Below are 21,447 nucleotides of genomic sequence, written 5' to 3' on the forward strand. Positions count from 1 at the left end.
GTACTCTTACATGATGAATGCTTAGCAGGACAGGAAAATTGTCAAATTCACGCACTTATCAAGAGAACATGTGGTCATCCCTACTGCCTCTAATCTGATAAGACTCACTAAACATAAATGCATAATTTGTGTTGGAGTGTACCCCTGACTATCCGTAAATTTTAAAATCTGCTTTGCTTAATATAAGAAATTTGAAATGATTTATACTTTTTCTTTTTAGAACCAAATACTTTTAGACTTTTACTCAAGTAGTATTTTACTGGGTGACTTTCACTTTTACTTGAGTAAATTTCTATTTAGGTATCTATACTTTTACTCAAGTATGACAATTGGGTACTTTTTCCACCACTGATACTCGCATCCTCTCTCCTCGCCTCATTTTTAAACCCATTTGATGAGAAAGCCAGAGGTCCCGCCCATCTGACCTCCTCCTCCAATGGGTTTTGAGAAGAAGATGATGAGAGGAGTATGCAATTGAGATATTCCCTATCTGAGGCAGAGGCATTGCAGTCAGGAAACATGTCATCAAATAATATTTTGTACACACACAATTTGTTCCACTTTTTAAAATGTTATATACTGTATGTGGTCCAAGCAGGAATCAAACCCACAACAAGCACCATGTTTAAACCAACTGACCCACCTAGAAACAATGCACTTCATTATACTTCCTTATACAAATAAAGCATAATAATGAATTCACTATAAATCCATTATTATTTTATGTGTTCATACCTCAATGGCAACACTGAGGTCAGGTAGGCAGAGCTCCCAGGGCTGTAGATCCCCCAGCATCTTCAGGAAGACATGGGGTCGCACCTTGGGGGTCCGCTCGTCTGCGAAGCGGCTGAGTTTCTCCAGAACTCGGCTCACCCCCCTGTCCCGGGACACCTCTGCAGGGAGACTGCTCAGTAGAGAGGACAGCCTGGATGGATGAGATGATAAAGACATGCAGTATAAAATAATGTATAAATAAGCCTGGATGGGACGTAGGACCCATTGTAGAGGGATACAATTGACTTCACACAAATGTACAAACTGTTGTGAAAACATTCAAATTGTACACAAACATGCAAAAATGTGTACACACACACATACAAACAACCACCCACATTTACCCATTTATGAGTGGACAATAACGTTAGACTCAAAAAATAAATAAAGAGAGTCACACACTGTATATAAACTCCCAGTAATTTATTGGGTAAACCCTGAAGAAGGCACAGTGAAAGAAACAAAATGGTGCAGTTTGAGCCCACCCCACACACAGAAATCCTCCTCCCGCTCATGGTGTAGTGCAAATTTTTTAGGTGCCGGAGAGCAATACAACCATAGCTGAGGGAAGTGGTGGTGCTGAGGGTGCGGTAGTACCCCCTGAAAAATCGGAACAAAAAAATATATTTTCACAAAAGTAGTGCACTGGGCCTTTACTAGTATTAGCGGACTGATATAGATGTCTGCAGTGCGGGCAAAATGCATTTTTTTCAGCATCTCTGTTTTGACAAAAAAGGTAGTTGTATAATTAAGAATGGTATCTTGCAGGATTCAATAGTTGGAATTGTAAGAGTTGTTGCCCTGTCACATTGTCATTGTAATGGTATCCATAAAGAACAAAACCATGTTCTCAAACATTTACACAAAACCTCCACATCAAATTAAATATTTTTCTTGATCAAATAACATGGAAAACAACCACTTTTTGTGCAGTAATAATTTACCATACTTACAAACCATTTAATTTACATTACTGTATTGTACATAGGCTGGTCATCAAGGTTTGTACCTGTTGACTTTCCATCACCATGAAGAAAAACATGTACAATACAGTAATTGAGTATATTGAGACATCAAGTGGTTTGTGATGATACACTACACGGACAAAAGTATGTGGACACGCCTTCAATTTCAACCACACCCGTTGCTGACAGGTGTATAAAATCGAACACACAGCCATGCAATCTCCATAGACAAACATTGGCAGTAGAATGGCACGTACTGAAGAGCTCAGTGACTTTCAACGTGGCACTGTCAGAGGATGCCACCTTTCCAACAAGTCAGTTCATCAAATTTCTGCTCTGCCAGAGCTGTAAGTGCTGTTACTGTGAAGTGGAAACGTCTAGGAGCAACAACTGCTCAGAACGGGACTGCCGAGTGCTGAAGAGCGTAAAAATGGAGTTCAAAACTGCCTCTGGAAGCAACAACAGCACAAGAACTGTTCATCTGGAGCTCCATGAAATGGGTTTCCATGGCCGAGCAGCCGCACACAAGCCTAATATCACCATGCGCAATGCCAAGCGTTGGCTGGAGTGGTGTAAAGCTCGCCGCCATTGGACTCTGGAGCAGTGGAAACGCGTTCTCTGGAGTGATGAATCACGCTTCACCATCTGGCAGTCCAACGGATTAATCTGTGTTTGGTGGATGCCAGGAGAACTCTACCTGCCCCAATGCATAGTGCCAACTGTACATTTTGGTGGAGGAGGAATAATGGTCTGGGGCTGTTTTTCATGGTTCGGTCTAGGCCCCTTAGTTCCAGTGAAGGGAAATCTTAACGCTAAAGCAGACAATTACATTATAGACGATTCTGTGCTTCCAACTTTGTAGCAACAGTTTGGGGAAGGCCCTTTCCTGTTTCAGCATGACAAAGCGAGGTCCATACAGAAATTGTTTGTCGAGATCGGTGTGAAAGAATTTGACTGGCCTGTACAGAGCCCTGACCTCAACCCCATCGAACACCTTTGGGATGAATTGGAACGCCGACTGCGAGCCAGGCCTAATCGCCCAACATCAGTGTCCGACCTCACTAATGGTCTTGTGGCTGAATGGAAGCAAGTCGCCGCAGCTATGTTCCAACATCTAGTGGAAAGCTTTCCCAGAAGAGTGTGGGCTGTTATAGCAGCAAAGGGGTGACCAACTCCATTTTAGTGCCCATGATTTTGGAATGAGATGTTCGACGAGCAGGTGTCCCAATACTTTTGATCAAGGAGTGTATGATGTGGCTCAGTTGGTAGAGCATGGCGCTTGCAAGGCTAGGGTTGTGGGTACGATTCCCACGGGGGACCAGTACAAAAATGTATGCACTCACTACTGTAAGTTGCTCTGGATAAGAGCGTCTACTAAAAAGGAATGAATAGACCATTTTAGTTTTCACATAGAAATAAGTTGCATTTGCAAAGTATTTCAAGAAACTGGAAAACATTTATCAAGCAAACATTTGTATCTATCCATAATACCAAGTATTATCAGATAATTATCAGACTCAAGTTACAAATGCTGGTAAACACTCAAATACATTTAGTTAAACATTATCACAAAAGTAGTGCACTGGGCCTTAACTAGTCACTTAAATAGTCCCGTATCAGCGGACCGATATAGATGTCTTCAGCATGGCAATTATTATTTTTTTGCCTGTATTTTGTTTAAATCAATGCAAATTATGCCTAGGGCCGGGCGCTGTTGAGTTTTGTCCACATGATCATTTTAGTTTAACTATTCAGCTAACCATCCTAAAATCTCATAAGAAATGAGGTGTTGTTTTTGTTGTAACAGTAACGTTATACTATGCTATTGGTTATGTTATTGATGCTGAAACAAGAGACCACAAAATACTTAATACGGTTATTTACTTATATTTATAGCTCTTCATCAGAAGCACGACTTTTTAAAAATAATTAGGCCTAAGTGTCCTCTCCAAGTTTAGCTGGATTTTTGCCCGAAAGGGTTTGAGAAATATGATTGGTTGAAGATAGGCCAATGACATTACTTTTGACTTGCGGCTGCGCAGAATATCAGATCTCAACAATGATTGGAGAAGTGGGCTTCACCAGTATGCTGACCACACCGCTCGGGTTGCGTGCACAAGCGTTGCAAAATAAACTGAGGTCCACACTCCAGTCCAGTTGGCGGTGGTAATGCACCTTAAAGTTGGTTGCCAACCAACATTTAACGTCCACAGAAGAAGAAGAGGAAGAGGAAGAAGAAGAAGACTAAGACTACTGAAGGAGGAGAGATTACTAGAAACTAACTACATTTTCCCTTTTATCTGTGGATTAATTGTCGGAGTAGAGAACACACGATTTTGTGTGACTCAAAAAGGGTCAAAATTCTACAAAGATCCAGAAAAAAAGGACCTTGTGCATTCCAGGTAAAATAACAACCCAATGTTTATATCCCAGGACAAATTAGCTAGCAACAGGAAGCTAGCTAGCTAAATGTCCATGGATGTTTCATGTGTTTCGACCTGTCCCAAATTAATATAGTTGGTTCAGTGTTTGTTTTGATATTTCAACCTGCGTGTCTGGATTGCGTCTTGTGGTGATGTACCAAATCAACATGCGCCCAATGGCGCACGCGGACGCACATGCGTGCCTGGTATAGTCATCATGCTAGGCTAACACATCCTTATGATATTTATATATATTCATAAGCGTGACTGCAAGAGACAAGAGACAGGTCGGAATGTCTGACTGAAATATGGGCCAAATCAACTTTTTTCCCCCAAAATTAGTGGTGTTTGAATTTGTTGATGAAATGCAGGACATGATTGATGGGTGCGGGAAGTGTCCCGCACAATCTGGTACATGTGGTCACCCTAGTCGCCATGCTTGTCTCAAAGCAGTGCAATGGCGCTGTCCCAGGGGCGTAGGCATGGGTGGGCCTGAGTGGACACAGGCCCACCCACTGGGGAGCCAGGCCCTGCCAGGCCCACCCAATCAGATTGAGCAAACCCCCAAAATAATACATTATTATAAAATAATGTAATACGCCAAAAATACAATATCGCAGCAGCACAAACGATTCAGTGCTGACCCAAAATCATTCGGGGCTAAAGCCCCAAAAGCTCTAGTGATGTCCCTGGCCTCTATTTGACTTCCCAGGGGAAAGATAAGGAAGTGCATTCTATGAAATGGCCTCAGACGCACTTGTTAGTCACAGGACTTCGTGGCGCAACGGTAGCGCGTCTGACTCCAGATCAGAAGGTTGCGTGTTCAAATCACGTCGGGGTCAATAGTTTTATGTGTGAAAACACAGAGGCGTGGACAGAGGGATCACACACAGATGAGGAAACAGACACACATTCCAATCCATGTGATGGGTATTGCAGATGTCTTACCACATGTTGTTGTTGCTGCAGTCTGTCTCTGGGGGTTTCACTCCGGTTACCCACGGGGTCACATGACGAGGGATGAGGTGAGAATGGGTCACATGACACAGGGCCTGGAACCGCTGGATGCCACTGTCCAGCCTCTTCCTGTACAGAGAGAAGAGGAGAGAGAGTAGTTGTAAAGGGTGGAGAGAGGGGGTGGGCGCAGAGAAAGAGAGTCAGATGCATACAGGAGAGATACCTGATCCTCTGACATTTACCACAGAATTAGATAAAAATTTAAAATGAGTAAAGTTTATATTTAGTTTAGAATGATCAACACAATGTTTAGCATACAGTACTTGGAGTTTCTGTAAAAAACATCATTTCCAGTGTGATTTTTGGGACACTCAAGGTGCGGGTTGATGGTCACTAGAATTTATGCTGAATGTTTAGGATAAGGGCCTGCCCAGAGAAGACCAGTTAGACATTTTCTCTGCTTCTGTGCTGGGTGCTGTCTCCCTGTTGCAACTTGTAATGAACCGGATAGATTTCTGATTGACTTTACCAATGACTGCTCTTTTGTCTTCACCTATTATCCAGCACAAACAGGATGGTTATGCAAGCAGCAGACCTCAATATCTATACTAGTGGTGGATAGAAGTCTTCACTCTTCATGTGAAACAAATCAATATCGAGGAGCACTGCAAGAAAGTACTCACAAGCCAGCTGCGAGTTAACGTACAAAGAAAAGTGATACAGTGCTTCAAGTCAAAGGTCCTGACCTGGGACAAACTAACATTGAAATGTTGTCTGCTTCTTTCCCAGGAGAAAGATATGGGGGCACATTCAATGAAGTTGTCACATACCCGCTTGGTTAGTTACCTATGACTTCATGGCATGTTTGTTCAGAGACCAACTCATCTCATTTTAGTCATTTAGCAGATGCTCTTATCCACAGCAACTCACAGTAGTGAGGGCACACATTTTCGTTTGTACTGGTCCCCCGTGGGACTCAAACCCACAACCCTGGCATTCCAACTGAGCCACATAGGACCGGTGCTGGTCAGAGCTGGCCCAGTTTTCCTTCATGCTCAAAAACATTGACCCTGACATGATTTGAATGTGCAACCTTCTGATCTGGAGTCCGACGCACTACTGTTGCGCCATAGGCTGGTCATCAAGGTTTGTACCTGTTGACTTTCCATCACCATGAAGAAAAACATGTACAATACAGTAATTGAGTATATTGAGACATCAAGTGGTTTGTGATGATACACTACATGGACAAAAGTATGTGGACACGCCTTCAATTTCAACCACACCCATTGCTGACAGGTGTATAAAATCGAGCACACAGCCATGCAATCCCCATAGACAAACATTGGCAGTAGAATGGCACGTACTGAAGAGCTAAGTGACTTTCAACATGGCACTGTCAGAGGATGCCACCTTTCCAACAAGTCAGTTCATCAAATTTCTGCTCTGCCAGAGCTGTAAGTGCTGTTACTGTGAAGTGGAAACGTCTAGGAGCAACAACTGCTCAGAACGGGACTGCCGAGTGCTGAAGAGCGTAAAAATGGAGTTCAAAACTGCCTCTGGAAGCAACAACAGCACAAGAACTGTTCATCTGGAGCTCCATGAAATGGGTTTCCATGGCCGAGCAGCCGCACACAAGCCTAATATCACCATGCGCAATGCCAAGCGTTGGCTGGAGTGGTGTAAAGCTCGCCGCCATTTGACTCTGGAGCAGTGGAAACGCGTTCTCTGGAGTGATGAATCACGCTTCACCATCTGGCAGTCCAACGGATTAATCTGTGTTTGGTGGATGCCAGGAGAACTCTACCTGCCCCAATGCATAGTGCCAACTGTACATTTTGGTGGAGGAGGAATAATGGTCTGGGGCTGTTTTTCATGGTTCGGTCTAGGCCCCTTAGTTCCAGTGAAGGGAAATCTTAACGCTAAAGCAGACAATTACATTATAGACGATTCTGTGCTTCCAACTTTGTAGCAACAGTTTGGGGAAGGCCCTTTCCTGTTTCAGCATGACAAAGCGAGGTCCATACAGAAATTGTTTGTCGAGATCGTGTGAAAGAATTTGACTGGCCTGTACAGAGCCCTGACCTCAACCCCATCGAACACCTTTGGGATGAATTGGAACGCCGACTGCGAGCCAGGCCTAATCGCCCAACATCAGTGTCCGACCTCACTAATGGTCTTGTGGCTGAATGGAAGCAAGTCGCCGCAGCTATGTTCCAACATCTAGTGGAAAGCTTTCCCAGAAGAGTGGGGGCTGTTATAGCAGCAAAGGGGGGACCAACTCCATTTTAGTGCCCATGATTTTGGAATGAGATGTTCGACGAGCAGGTGTCCCAATACGTTTGATCAAGGAGTGTATGATGTGGCTCAGTTGGTAAAGCATGGCGCTTGCAAGGCTAGGGTTGTGGGTAGGATTCCCACGGGGGACCAGTACAAAAATGTATGCACTCACTACTGTAAGTTGCTCTGGATAAGAGCGTCTACTAAAAAGGAATGAATAGACCATTTTAGTTTTCACATAGAAATAAGTTGCATTTGCAAAGTATTTCAAGAAACTGGAAAACATTTATCAAGCAAACATTTTTATCTTCCACAAGTATTATCAGATAATTATCAGACTCAAGTTACAAATGCTGGTAAACACTCAAATACATTTAGTTAAACATTATCACACAAGTAGTGCACTGGGCCTTAACTAGTCACTTAACTAGTCCCGTATTAGCAGACCGATATAGATATCTTCAGCATGGCAATTATACTTTTTTTGCCTGTATTTTGTTTAAATCAATGCAAATTCTGCCTAGGGCCAGGCGTGTTGAGTTTTGTCCACATGATCTTTTTAGTTTAACTATTCAGCTAACCATCCTAAAATCTCATAAGAAATTAGCTGTTGTTTTTGTTGTAACAGTAACGTTATACTATGCTATTGGTTATGTTATGTAGAACAAGTGTTCCCAAACTTTTTCACTCAGGACCCCCTTCCAGCATTGGGGAACATCTTCCCCCATGTGATATTTGAGTGACTCAAACATTACAACAAAATCTATGGGCTAAAAAGCCGAGCTAAAAAACGTTAGCTGACATGGGCAAGTTGATCTGGACATTTCTGACAAGTTATAAATAGCTCTCTAAGGTATGCAATGACTGAAATGACAAGAGGAAAACTGATGCACTACCCAATTTCGAAATTTCACCTTATGCATTCTATCTTTCAAGAGTAAGCCGAAAGCTGGACCGACCCTTTGCACCCCACTGATGTAGAATACTAATTCATCATTATGTGCTCTTCCAAGACATTGATTCAGCTTTGATCTAAACTTTACTAAACAAGCGCCATGGTGAAACGCGAATAAGCAATTGAGGCGCACCTAGCCTACTATTTTGCCTGAGCAAAATTTGGCGATGCAGAAACAAGAGACCACAAAATACTTAATACGGTTATTTACTTATATTTATAGCTCTTCATCAGAAGCACGACTTTTTAAAAGTAATTAGGCCTAACTGTCCTCTCCAAGTTTAGCTGGATTTTAGCCCGAAAGGGTTTGAGAAATATGATTGGTTGAAGATAGGCCAATGACATTACTTTTGACTTGCGGCTGCGCAGAATATCAGATCTCAACAATGATTGGAGAAGTGGGCTTCACCAGTATGCTGACCACACCGCTCGGGTTGCGTGCACAAGCGTTGCAAAATAAACTGAGGTCCACACTCCAGTCCAGTTGGCGGTGGTAATGCACCTTAAAGTTGGTTGCCAACCAACATTTAACGTCCACAGAAGAAGAAGAGGCAGAGGCAGAGGAAGAGGAAGAGGAAGAAGACTAAGACTACTGAAGGAGGAGAGATGACTAGAAACTAACTACATTTTCCCTTTTATCTGTGGATTAATTGTCGGACTAGAGAACACACAATTTTGTGTGACTCAAAATGGGTCAAAATTCTACAAAGATCCAGAAAAAAAGGACCTTGTGCATTCCAGGTAAAATAACAACCCAATGTTTATATCCCAGGACAAATTAGCTAGCAACAGGAAGCTAGCTAGCTAAATGTCCATGGATGTTTCATGTGTTTCGACCTGTCCCAAATTAATATAGTTGGTTCAGTGTTTGTTTTGATATTTCAACCTGCGTGTCTGGATTGCGTCTTGTGGTGATGTATCAAATCAACATGCGCCCAATGGCGCACGCGGACGCACACGCGTGCCTGGTATAGTCATCATGCTAGGCTAACACATCCTTATGATATTTATATATATTCATAAGCGTGACTGCAAGAGACAAGAGACAGGTCGGAATGTCTGACTGAAATATGGGCCAAATAAACCTTTTTTCCCCAAAATTAGTGGTGTTTGAATTTGTTGATAAAATGCAGGACATGATTGATGGGTGCGGGAAGTGTCCCGCACAATCTGGTACATGTGGTCACCCTAGTCGCCATGCTTGTCTCAAAGCAGTGCAATGGCGCTGTCCCAGGGGCGTAGGCATGGGTGGGCCTGAGTGGACACAGGCCCACCCACTGGGGAGCCAGGCCCTGCCAGGCCCACCCAATCAGATTGAGCAAACCCCAAAAAGAATACATTATTATAAAATAATGTAATACGCCAAAAATACATTATCGCAGCAGCACAAACGATTCAGTGCTGACCCGAAATCATTCGGGGCTAAAGCCCCAAAAGCTCTAGTGATGTCCCTGGCCTCTATTTGACTTCCCAGGGGAAAGATAAGGAAGTGCATTCTATGAAATGGCCTCAGACGCACTTGTTAGTCACAGGACTTCGTGGCGCAACGGTAGCGCGTCTGACTCCAGATCAGAAGGTTGCGTGTTCAAATCACGTCGGGGTCAATAGTTTTATGTGTGAAAACACAGTGGCGTGGACAGAGGGATCACACACAGATGAGGAAACAGACACACATTCCAATCCATGTGATGGGTATTGCAGATGTCTTACCACATGTTGTTGTTGCTGCAGTCTGTCTCTGGGGTTTTCACTCCGGTTACCCACGGGGTCACATGACGAGGGATGAGGTGAGAATGGGTCACATGACACAGGGCCTGGAACCGCATCCCTCGTCATGTGACCCGTGGGTACCGTTTGATATCTTTCTGCTGGGAATGAAATCAGAATGAAATTGACAAGGCATATTTCAACAGGCCTATATTGTCGTGAGAAACTGAACACCTGTTGAGGACCAACACTTCCAGAGGCTGGATAGCTCAGTTAGCATACCACCAGACTTCGTGGCGCAACGGTAGCGCGTCTGACTCCAGATCAGAAGGTTGCGTGTTCAAATCACGTCGGGGTCAATGCTTTTGAGACTAAAAACAGACCAGCACTAGAGATTAATTGGTCATTGAACAAACATGGCTTTGAGGACAACACAGGCAGGCCTCTCTCTCGGAAGAAAAAGGACTATAGTCAGATTGTGGAGGTGAGTTGTTGTGACCAGAACTAGATGGTCAGAGAGGGGACGGTCACCTGGCATTGTGGTCCAGACTGTCACTGAAGTTCTGGGCCAGCTCCTCTGCTCTCTCCTCATAGGCTGTCCTTATATCCCACAGCATGGACCTCTTACTGCTGATCAACTCACTGGTGGCTGACAGAGGCTTGGCAGGACAACTATACAGAGAGACAGACAGACAGAGATAATTACTTTGCAATACAATATACAGTAATTACACACAATGCAGGCTTAGCAGGGCAACTTTATTTATACAATAAAATGATTGATAGATTGATTGACTGATTGAGTTGTTGTGGCCAGAGCTAGATAGACAGTGGCTTAGCAGGGCAACTACACACAGAGACAGAGACAAGGCTTTTTTCAATACAACGCAGTTACACTCAATGCAATATGATACTCAATGTAATGCAGTATAGTAAAATAGTGTAGGCAACATTTTCTGTCTGCAAAATAGCTCTTACTCGCAAACCTGACCTACTTGACTTCTTCTGGTGCAAAGTGCCTCAACTTTCAACTTGGAAAGGTTCCCAAAACAACCATAACATTTGAAACAGATAGGGCAGGACAGAATTTTTTGAATTCTGCAGCTGGTAGAACGGTAGAAAAAGTAGTAGTAGTTTGAGTTTCGGTCTAGCAGGCCAACCTTTTGGGTCTTGGTGTGTCTTTGGTCTTGGAGCGTGTTGTGTTGTCCGCTCTCTGAGGGGTGGGTTGGGTAGGTGGCCTGTTGTGTGAAGGAACAAATCCGTTAGTATTTAGTTAGAGTGTATAGTTAGTTAGGGCGTTTGCATAGTAGATCACCCTCTCACCCTGAGGCCTGGAGTTAACATGGGGTTTAAGTCTGTGTGGAAATGCAAATGTTTAATTGCTAACCTGGTCACCCTTGGGTCGTCATGACATGATAATGCCTTTACTTTACTCAGTCAACATGATGTATTCATCCACTTGCTCAATTCCAACAGCCTCTACATACACAGCCATTTATCAACGTGTTAATTCCAGAGATGACTTGTCTAGGTACCCTTTAATCTATTGCTGAGTAAAAGAAAAGAAAGGAACAGGAGAGTAAGAGATGAAAGCGGACAGAGTAAATGTAGAAGAGTAGTGTGACCAGGATGGGGAGTGGAATGTGGCCCAGGGGCTATTTGAGTAGGCCAAGGGGAGGTTACCGGTATCCGTCAGTCAAAGTGCCGTCGCCATGATTCTGCTCTGGACCACTGAAGTCTTTGGTGACACTCTGGTGGACTGCATCCAGCAGCTTCTTAAGGTCTGGACAGAGAGGCAGTAAAGATTAATGACAACATTTTAATGACGACTTTTTCACTAGCTTATCTGTCTGGTCTCTCTGTAGCCTATAGGACTCACGTCTCCGAGGTGTCACTGCTAAAACGTATAAAGGGTTATCTTTATTTTTAAGAGACGATTCAACAAAGAAACAAAATCATCAAGTAGAATAGTAGGCTATTTAATGAGAAAATCAAAAGTTTTCATCCACAGTGTCCCTCAGCTCAGAGTAATTGCCAGAAGGACTTGGTAGAGGATGGCACTTGCAATAGCAGGGTTGTGGGTTCGATTCCCACAGGGGACCAGTATGAAAATGTATGCACACACCACTGTAAGTCGCTCTGGATAAGAGCATCTACTAAATGACTAAAATGTAAATGTGAGGAGAGTAGAATTCTGAGACAAGAATGATCCCCTAGCTCCCTCTGCTGTTCAGATACAGTAATGAATTCAAAGTCAGTTCAGATGAACAGATGGTCGGCTACAGTACAAGATCTCTTTGAAACACACTATGGTGGAATATATCATAAGTGACACACATAAAATGACATTGCACTAAATCTTCATAAAGCACTCGAATAGAATGGGATACATTAATCAAAATATTAAAATACACCAACTACAAGTATCCAACTTATTTTATGTGTGACAAAATGTATCACTTATTGAAACAAATCTGTGGAGATACTTATTAAAATATAATGCTAGATTCATCATAGGAAAAGCCCACCATAAAACACCCTGCCAAAATGATAATAGCCAATAATTCTAACCAATTGTTCCGGCTTTAGATTTAATACAATTTTATAATTAGCTCCATTTATGAATGTATTAGCTTTTATGAAAATATGAAAATAATGAGTGCCCAAATGTTGATTCCTTTTTTATCAAAGAGTTTTTAAAATTAAAGCAAAGAAAGTCCCTCCCTTCACCCTCATTCTACATCCCAAATAGCACCCTATCACCTATATAGTGCACTACTTTTGATCAGAGCCATATGGGCCCTGTTTACAAGTAGTGCACTATATAGGTAATAGGGTGTCATTTGGGACACGACCACTGATATACAGGACTGAAAAGGATAGGTATATTGTGTGGGAGGTTGGAGGCTGAAGAGGGTGCTATTTGGGACGCATTCTTATTTGATTATTTTATTCTTCAGGCAAAAATGTGCCTTGGGGCGGGCGGAGTGAGTAAGCTCAGCTGAATATCTCTGGTGCCCAATTTCTGGATTTGAGGCATAACTCTGAGGATTATGGAGAAGAGCAGTTAATTGCTTTAACCTATGAGGAGGAGGAGGAAGGGGGGGAGATTCGACAACGAACTGACGATGACTCGGGCAAACAAAGCTAGTCTTTCGTCAGAATGTGATAGCATAACGAAGGCTCTGATCTCTCTCCGATAGATCAGTTGACTAATTATCCTCCAGCTTTGATGCAAAGCACTCTGGGAAGCCAGAACCGGAGGGTAGTGAGGGAGGCTTTAGCTAGCCGTCCAGCTAGCGGCCCTTTAGTGACCCGACTACAGTGGCCAGGGTAGAAAGCAGCAGTGTTGTGTTGGGCTTCATTACTGGAACAGCAGGGGATGAAATCAAACCAAAGGAATCAAAGCAAAGCTCTGAGAGCGAGTGCCCCCCCGGCGTGCGCCATACAGACAAATCTGGAGAGGCTTTCTCTCTCTCACTTCTGACTCTTGTACTGCATCTGAAATGGCACACTATTCCTTACATAGCACACTACTTTTGACAAAAGCCCAATGTGCCCTATATAAGGAATAGGTTGCCATATCAGATGCAGTGTAAGAGTCAGAAGTGACTTTTGTGTTGTATGAGGAAAACATCCCTTCAAGACAAACATTTCACTTTGAGCCCAGGGTGTGTGTCATATCACAATCACGTCAGAAGGAAGAGCTGTTCCTATGACAACCGGATCCGGGTGTTTGGGTTTCGTGCGTAGATGTGTGTGTGGGTCTTTGGGTTCCGTGCGCACGCTGCAGATGTTCCTGCAGTGACAGGGCTGATAGGAAACAGATAGGACTCATTCTGCGCTCCAAAAACCCGGAACCAGATGACATGGAGTAGCGAGCGGGCCCCCGGCACACACATCACCTCCTCTGCTCTCACACACACACACACACACACACACACACACACACACACACACACACACACACACACACACACACACACACACACACACACAAAGTGAGCTGACAGAGAGCTCCAAAGAGGAGCCAGAATATAACACACAGAGAAAGATGAGGAGGTGTTTGCTACACAAAACAACCCAATTGAACCCTGCACACAGACACAACCCTCACACTACCCCTCAGGTTTCACCATATTGCACCCATTTTTACCACAGAGAACCCTCTGAATATTCCATACACGACTCTATTTACTTACACTCTGACATGGGCAGCTCTGTCTCGGAGTCCCCTCCTGCTCCTGGTTGCTCCGTACTATCCTGGCTGGTTCCAGCGGCAGTCACTATAGCTCCAGTGTCTTCGGTCCCAGGGCCCAGGGAGGACAGGCTGCCCAGCAGGGTAGGGGTGGTGAGGGCTGAGGACAAGGCTACGCTCAGGGAGGACCCCTTCAACAGGTACAGACGACCAGAGGAGGAGCGGGAGGGCCTGGAGCCTGTTCTACGTGGCTGGGAGATGAGGTGAGAAGGCGAGACAGAAGTAGAGGAGGACGAGAAGAAGAAGAGAGGTGTCAAAGGGGATTTCCACGCATAGATTTCCATAAAAGCGCACCTAGAGCCTTGCATATGCACAGGCATACAGAGACTCACGTACACACACAGACAGACAGACAGGCAGACAGACAGACAGACAGACAGGCAGACAGACAGACAGACAGACAGACAGACAGGCAGACAGGCAGGCAGGCACAAAGACCAATAGGAAGACAGGTAAGCAGACACACACACAAACACATCCCTCCTTGGCTGAGGAGGACATACAGTATGAAGATTTGTGGAGGAGCCAGTCACGTATCTCCTTTCCCTCTCTTCAGCCTGTCTGTCAGTGTGTGTGTGTGTGTGTGTGTGTGTGTGAGAGCAGGAGAGGAGAGGAGCACAACACTTCAGCTGCAGCAGCTCTCAGCTCTCCTAATGTCCTCTTCTGCCACAGACACACACAGACAAGCATCCCCAAGGGGTGTGTATGTTTCTGGCTGGGAGTGGTGTGTATGTGTGTGTGAGAGAGAGGGAGCGGGAGAGTGTGTGTGTTTGTGTGTGTGTGTTTGGATGTGTGTGGGCCTGGTATGTGTGTGTGGGCGATGTGTGTGTGTGTGTGCGTGTGTGTGCGACGAGTGTCTATGTGTGTGTGTGTGTTGTACAGCTGGTTTTGCCTCCTCTGAAGCAGGTAATCCGACTTTAAGTGACAACCCTTTTAAGGACACAACCCCAGAATGCAACTCAAGAGGTGGATAGAGAGTTCAAAGAATAGACTAAGAAGACCTTTGGCAGAGACACAAACTGGTCCCATTTGGTCTCTATGGCTCTCTCTTTATTCAGGGTCTTTATGGTGGTTTTGCCTCGGCCAGGGTCCCTGGGTAACAGGAAAAAAGAAGTGTTTAGCGGGGGTTGTGTGTGTGTGTTGAGACACATTCATCACACCACGACCTTCTGTGCCTTGGAGCGGGGACAAAGAGATGCATGCACACATACACAGCCTTGGAACGGCGAGAACCTGACCATTATCCAAATCCTAATTCACTACCTTGATTTTAAAAAATCGCCACACACACACGACAGGCATGCACACATGCAGGTAGGCAGGGACACAAGAACGCACACAAACTCCAATGTACATACATGCACACACTGCCCCTGTTGGAAACCCCTGTAGTACTATAATAACCTTATGATATCATTTCAGTTTCTCTCTGTAATACTTCTACTGTATAATTTCTCCCATAAAGCTTAAGAACTGACAGGAAATTTGATTCAGAGCAGAGCAGAGTCAGTGAGGACGGAAGGGCCTCAAGGCTGTTACTTGCAATACTCCGAGGAGCGCTTTTATGACATACTGTATTCTGCCCTCCATCGCTCTTTTCCTTCCCATCACTAATTCAACACTTTCAGAGAGAGATGGGTGATGATTTCCTTCTACCAGTCCCCATTGTGAGAGCAGAGCACAGAGACAGCGCTTTATAAACTTGATGAATCCATCCATTCTGCCTCTCCGTGCCTCGTCTGACACCTTAAGAAGCAGAGCATTCAAATCATTAGCTTCTCAGGGTACTCATTCCCACCTCTATATTAGGAAAGAGAGACAAATATAGATGGAGTGAACATGTGAAAAGAGAAAGAGGTAGAGAAGATGGGAAGGCTGCAGTCAGAGCAAAGATAGAGAACGATTTTAATTTTTTAAAGAGGGAGAGGAAGAGAAAGTGTCACAGAGAGCGAGAGAGAGAAAATGAGATTGAGAGAGAGGAAGACATCTATATCCTCTGTGTATCATGGTAATAGTATTGTCAGTGAAAGGAATGGATATGGTTATGACAGTGGGTTTGAGTTATGGTTATGTATCTTGGTGCTGTACAGGGTGGGTTTTCTACTCAATCTCTGTCTCTCTCTCGCTCTCCTCCCTTCCTGTGTTGGGTCAGTATCAGGGGAGGTATATAGTGAACCTGAGGGGACTTGGAGATGGAGGAATGCAATCTCCTCTCTCTGCTCTGCCCCCCGGGGGTTTGGTTTCTAGTTAATCTACCACTGTCTGTCTGCCTCAGCCCCAGGCTGCCTGTATGTACCACACTCATATCTGAGCCTCTGTTCCAATATCCTTACTAGCATAGCACTTACTGTAGAATTAAACAATTTTTTGGGCATTCTAAGTGATATGCTTCTGTCCAAAAAACATTCCTTACCCCAGGAAACTTCAACTGGTGACTATCCAGCAGAAAAAGGAAAAAGGCTCTGATGAAGACGATTCATGCCGAAACGTAAGCCGATTGTTTACTTGTCCCGTCAATCAATCTGATTTTGAAATCAGAGTGCTCCTTTTTCTTTATTCTCCCGGATAGTCAACAGTTGAAGTATCCTGGGGTAAGGAATGTTTTTTGGATTTTCAAGTTCCTCAGTCAAGCACCTGATTTCCCCTTTTTCATTTAAACTGGGCTGAAGCGCGTTTGGGTATGCCTTCTTTCCATTGATATGCTACTGTAACATAACCTGTGTCTCTACAGTCTGACGTGAACGGTGGCTCTGTAGCTGACTGGGATATGTTACAGATGCAGTGTGTTGTGTTGGTGAACTGAAACACAACATACTGCCCTGCTCTACTCTGGCTGGGGCCAAGAGGTCACGGTGTTGATGAGCCAATCCCTTTATTTTATTTTATTTATTTCACCTTTATTTAACCAGGTAAGCCAGTTGAGAACAAGTTCTTATTTACAACTGCGACCTGATGATTATGTTAGTCATCATCAGGGTTGAGTAGGTTACTTTCAAAAAGTAATCTGTTACAGTTACTAGTTACCTGTCCAAAATTGTAAGCAGTAACGTAATTTTGGATTACCCAAACTCAGTAACGTAATCGGATTACTTTTTGATTACTTCAATCAATCAATCAATTTTATTTTATATAGCCCTTCGTACATCAGCTAATATCTCGAAGTGCTGTACAGAAACCCAGCCTAAAACCCCAAACAGCTAGTAATGCAGGTGTAGAAGCACGGTGGCTAGGAAAAACTCCCTAGAAAGGCCAAAACCTAGGAAGAAACCTAGAGAGGAACCAGGCTATGAGGGGTGGCCAGTCCTCTTCTGGCTGTGCCGGGTGGAGATTATAACAGAACCATACCAAGATGTTCAAAAATGTTCATAAGTGACAAGCATGGTCAAATAATAATCAGGAATAAATCTCAGTTGGCTTTTCATAGCCGATCATTAAGAGTTGAAAACAGCAGGTCTGGGACAGGTAGGGGTTCCATAACCGCAGGCAGAACAGTTGAAACTGGAATAGCAGCAAGGCCAGGCGGACTGGGGACAGCAAGGAGTCACCACGGCCGGTAGTCCCGACGTATGGTCCTAGGGCTCAGGTCTCTCAGTTGGCTTTTCATAGCCGATCATTAAGAGTTGAAAACAGCAGGTCTGGGACAGGTAGGGGTTTCGTAACCGCAGGCAGAACAGTTGAAACTGGAATAGCAGCAAGGCCAGGCGGACTGGGGACAGCAAGGTGTCAGCATGCCCGGTAGTCCTGACGTATGGTCCTAGGGCTCAGGTTCTCAGAGAGAAGAGAGAACGAGAGAATTAGAGAGAGCATACTTAAATTCACACAGGACACTGGATAAGACAGGAGAAGTACTCCAGGTATAACCAACTAACCCCAGCCCCCCGACACATAAACTACTGCAGCATAAATACTGGAGGCTGAGACAGGAGCGGTCCGGAGACACTGTGGCCCCATCCGAAGAAACCCCGGACAGGGCCAAACAGGAAGGATATAACCCCACCCACTCTGCCAAAGCACAGCCCCCGCACCACTAGAGGGATATCCTCAACCACCAACTTACAATCCTGAGACAAGGCCGAGTATAGCCCACAGAGGTCTCCACCACAGCACAAACCAAGGGGGGCGCCAACCCAGACAGGAAGATCACGTCAGTAACTCAACCCACTCAAGTGACGCACCCCTCCTAGGGACGGCATGAAAGAGCACCAGCAAGCCAGTGACTCAGCCCCTGTAACAGGGTTAGAGGCAGAGAACCCCAGTGGAGAGAGGGGAACCGGCCCGGCAGAGACAGCAAGGGCTGTTCGTTGCTCCAGAGCCTTTCCGTTCACCTTCACACTCCTGGGCCAGACTACACTCAATCATATGACCTACTGAAGAGATAAGTCTTCAGTAAAGACTTAAAGGTTGAGACCGAGTCTGCGTCTCTCACATGGGTAGGCAGACTGTTCCATAAAAATGGAGATCTATAGGAGAAAGCCCTGCCTCCCGCTGTTTGCTTAGAAATTCTAGGGACAATTAGGAGGCCTGCGTCTTGTGACCGTAGCGTACGTATTGGTATGTACGGCAGGACCAACTCGGAAAGATAGGTAGGAGCAAGCCCATGTAACGCTTTATAGGTTAACAGTAAAACCTTGAAATCAGCCCTTGCCTTAACAGGAAGCCAGTGTAGGGAAGCTAGCACTGGAGTAATATGATCAAATTTCTTGGTTCTAGTCAGGATTCTAGCAGCCGTATTTAGCACTAACTGAAGTTTATTTAGTGCTTTATCCGGGTAGCCGGAAAGTAGAGCATTGCAGTAGTCTAACCTAGAAGTAACATTACTTTCCCCTTAAGAGGCATTAGAAGAAGACTAAAAGGATCCATCAAATGCATTTGGTGTGTCATCATAGTGGTCTCTGATTGGTGGTCATCATTTGGTGTGTCATCATAGTGGTCTCTGATTGGTGGTCATCATTTGGTGTGTCATCATAGTGGTCTCTGATTGGTGGTCATCATTTGGTGTATCGTCTCTGACTTGTGGTCAGACTCGTGGAACAAACTTAAACTTGCGCCTTTTTTTTTTACATGTGGAATTAAATGCCATTGAGAAAACAGAAAGGTGTCATAATGTATTTTTTCACAAACATCCTTTCTGATTTTAAAAGTAAGCCAAGAAGTAATCATCTAGTTTTTCAAAAGTATCTGTAATCTGATTACAATATTTTTGCTGGTAACGTAACCGATTACAGTCACAGTTTTATGGGTAATCAGATTACATGTACAGTTAGGGAAAAATGTATTTGATCCCCTGCTGATTTTGTAAGTTTGCCCACTGACAAAAAAATGACCAGTCTATAATTTTAATGGTAGGTTTATTTGAACAGTGAGAGACAGAATAACAACAAAAAAATCCAGAAAAACGCATGTCAAAAATGTTATAAATTGATTTGCATTTTAATGAGGGAAATAAGTATTTGACCCCCTCTCAATCAGAAAGATGTCTGGCTCCCAGGTGTCTTTTATACAGGTAACGAGCTGAGATTAGGAGCACAATCTTAAAGGGATTGCTCCTAATCTCAGCTTGTTACCTGTATAAAAGACACCTGTCCACAGAAGCAATCAATCAATCAGATTCCAAACTCACCACCATGGCCAAGACCAAAGAGCTCTCCAAGGATGTCAGGGACAAGATTGTAGACCTACACAAGGCTGGAATGGGCTACAAGACCATCGCCAAGCAGCTTGGTGAGAAGGTGACAATAGTTGGTGCAATTATTCGCAAATGGAAGAAACACAAAATAACTGTCAATCTCCCTCGGCCTGGGGCTCCATGCAAGATCTCACCTTGTGGAGTTGCAATGATCATGAGAACGGTGAGGAATCAGCCCAGAACTACACGGGAGGATCTTGTCAATGATCTCAAGGCAGCTGGGACCATAGTCACCAAGGAAACAATTGGTAACACACTACGCCGTGAAGGACTGAAATCCTGCAGCGCCCGCAAGGTCCCCCTGCTCAAGAAAGCACATATACAGGGCCGTCTGAAGTTTGCCAATGAACATCTGAATGATTCAGAGGAGAACTGGGTGAAAGTGTTGTGGTCAGATGAGACCAAAATGGAGCTCTTTGGCATCAACTCAACTCGCTGTGTTTGGAGGAGGAGGAATGCTGCCTATGACCCCAAGAACACCATCCCCACCGTCAAACATGGAGGTGGAAACATTATGCTTTGGGGGTGTTTTTCTGCTAAGGGGACAGGACAACTTCACCTCATCAAAGGGACGATGGACGGGGCCATGTACCGTCAAATCTTGGGTGAGAACCTCCTTCCCTCAGCCAGGGCATTGCAAATGGGTCGTGGATGGGTATTCCAGCATGACAATGACCCAAAACACACGGCCAAGGCAACAAAGGAGTGGCTCAATAAGAAGCACATTAAGGTCCTGGAGTGGCCTAGCCAGTCTCCAGACCTTAATCCCATAGAAAATCTGTGGAGGGAGCTGAAGCTTCGAGTTGCCAAACGTCAGCCTCGAAACCTTAATGACTTGGAGAAGATCTGCAAAGAGGAGTGGAACAAAATCCCTCCTGAGATGTGTGCAAACCTGGTGGCCAACTACAAGAAACGTCTGACCTCTGTGATTGCCAACAAGGGTTTTGCCACCAAGTACTAAGTCATGTTTTGCAGAGGGGTCAAATACTTATTTCCCTCATTAAAATGCAAATCAATTTATAACATTTTTGACATGCGTTTTTCTGGATTTTTGTTGTTGTTATTCTGACTCTCACTGTTCAAATAAACCTACCATTAAAATTATAGACTGATCATGTCTTTGTCAGTGGGCAAACGTACAAAATCAGCAGGGGATCAAATACTTTTTCCCTCACTGTAACTGATTACATGTATCAGTTACTCTCCAACCCTGGTCAAGACTGTGTGATTCAGTCCTGGCCTCTGCCAGCAACAACACAACAGCTAACCCAACCCAAGCTGCCTGGGGTCCATAAAATTACCTGTGACCTGTGACTTACTTGAGATCCCAGCAGGACGTGACGGGTCCAGCTCTCCCAGTCCTGTCCAGAGTCAGTGCCTCTAGCAACCAGTTCAGACAGCACAGCTGGCGGAATATGGGCTCTCTAAAAGAACAAGAACAA

The 21,447-nt window shown here is 44.5% G+C and overlaps 1 protein-coding gene and 3 non-coding genes across 4 annotated transcripts in view; 3 read left to right on the forward strand and 1 right to left on the reverse strand.

Annotated features, from left to right (window-relative positions):
* LOC121584098 (coiled-coil domain-containing protein 60-like) overlaps positions 1–21,447 on the reverse strand; it is a 65,903-nt gene that overhangs the window by 4,943 nt on the left and 39,513 nt on the right. The window contains exons 5-12 of the mRNA XM_041899928.1: positions 21,325–21,429; positions 15,321–15,411; positions 14,264–14,510; positions 11,745–11,844; positions 11,222–11,299; positions 10,593–10,733; positions 5,111–5,248; positions 736–925 (exon numbers count right to left, since the gene is read on the reverse strand). Of these exons, the coding sequence (XP_041755862.1) occupies positions 736–925; positions 5,111–5,248; positions 10,593–10,733; positions 11,222–11,299; positions 11,745–11,844; positions 14,264–14,510; positions 15,321–15,411; positions 21,325–21,429 (1,090 nt within the window). The remainder of the gene's footprint in view (positions 1–735; positions 926–5,110; positions 5,249–10,592; positions 10,734–11,221; positions 11,300–11,744; positions 11,845–14,263; positions 14,511–15,320; positions 15,412–21,324; positions 21,430–21,447) is intronic.
* trnaw-cca lies at positions 4,933–5,004 on the forward strand. Its single transcript has one exon. It is a non-coding gene; the product is annotated as a tRNA-Trp (tRNA).
* On the forward strand, positions 9,887–9,958 carry trnaw-cca. Its single transcript has one exon. It is a non-coding gene; the product is annotated as a tRNA-Trp (tRNA).
* trnaw-cca lies at positions 10,349–10,420 on the forward strand. The gene has a single exon. It is a non-coding gene; the product is annotated as a tRNA-Trp (tRNA).

This window comes from Coregonus clupeaformis, chromosome 16, assembly GCF_020615455.1.
Source record: "Coregonus clupeaformis isolate EN_2021a chromosome 16, ASM2061545v1, whole genome shotgun sequence".
In the NCBI taxonomy this organism is placed as follows: Eukaryota; Metazoa; Chordata; class Actinopteri; order Salmoniformes; family Salmonidae; genus Coregonus; species Coregonus clupeaformis.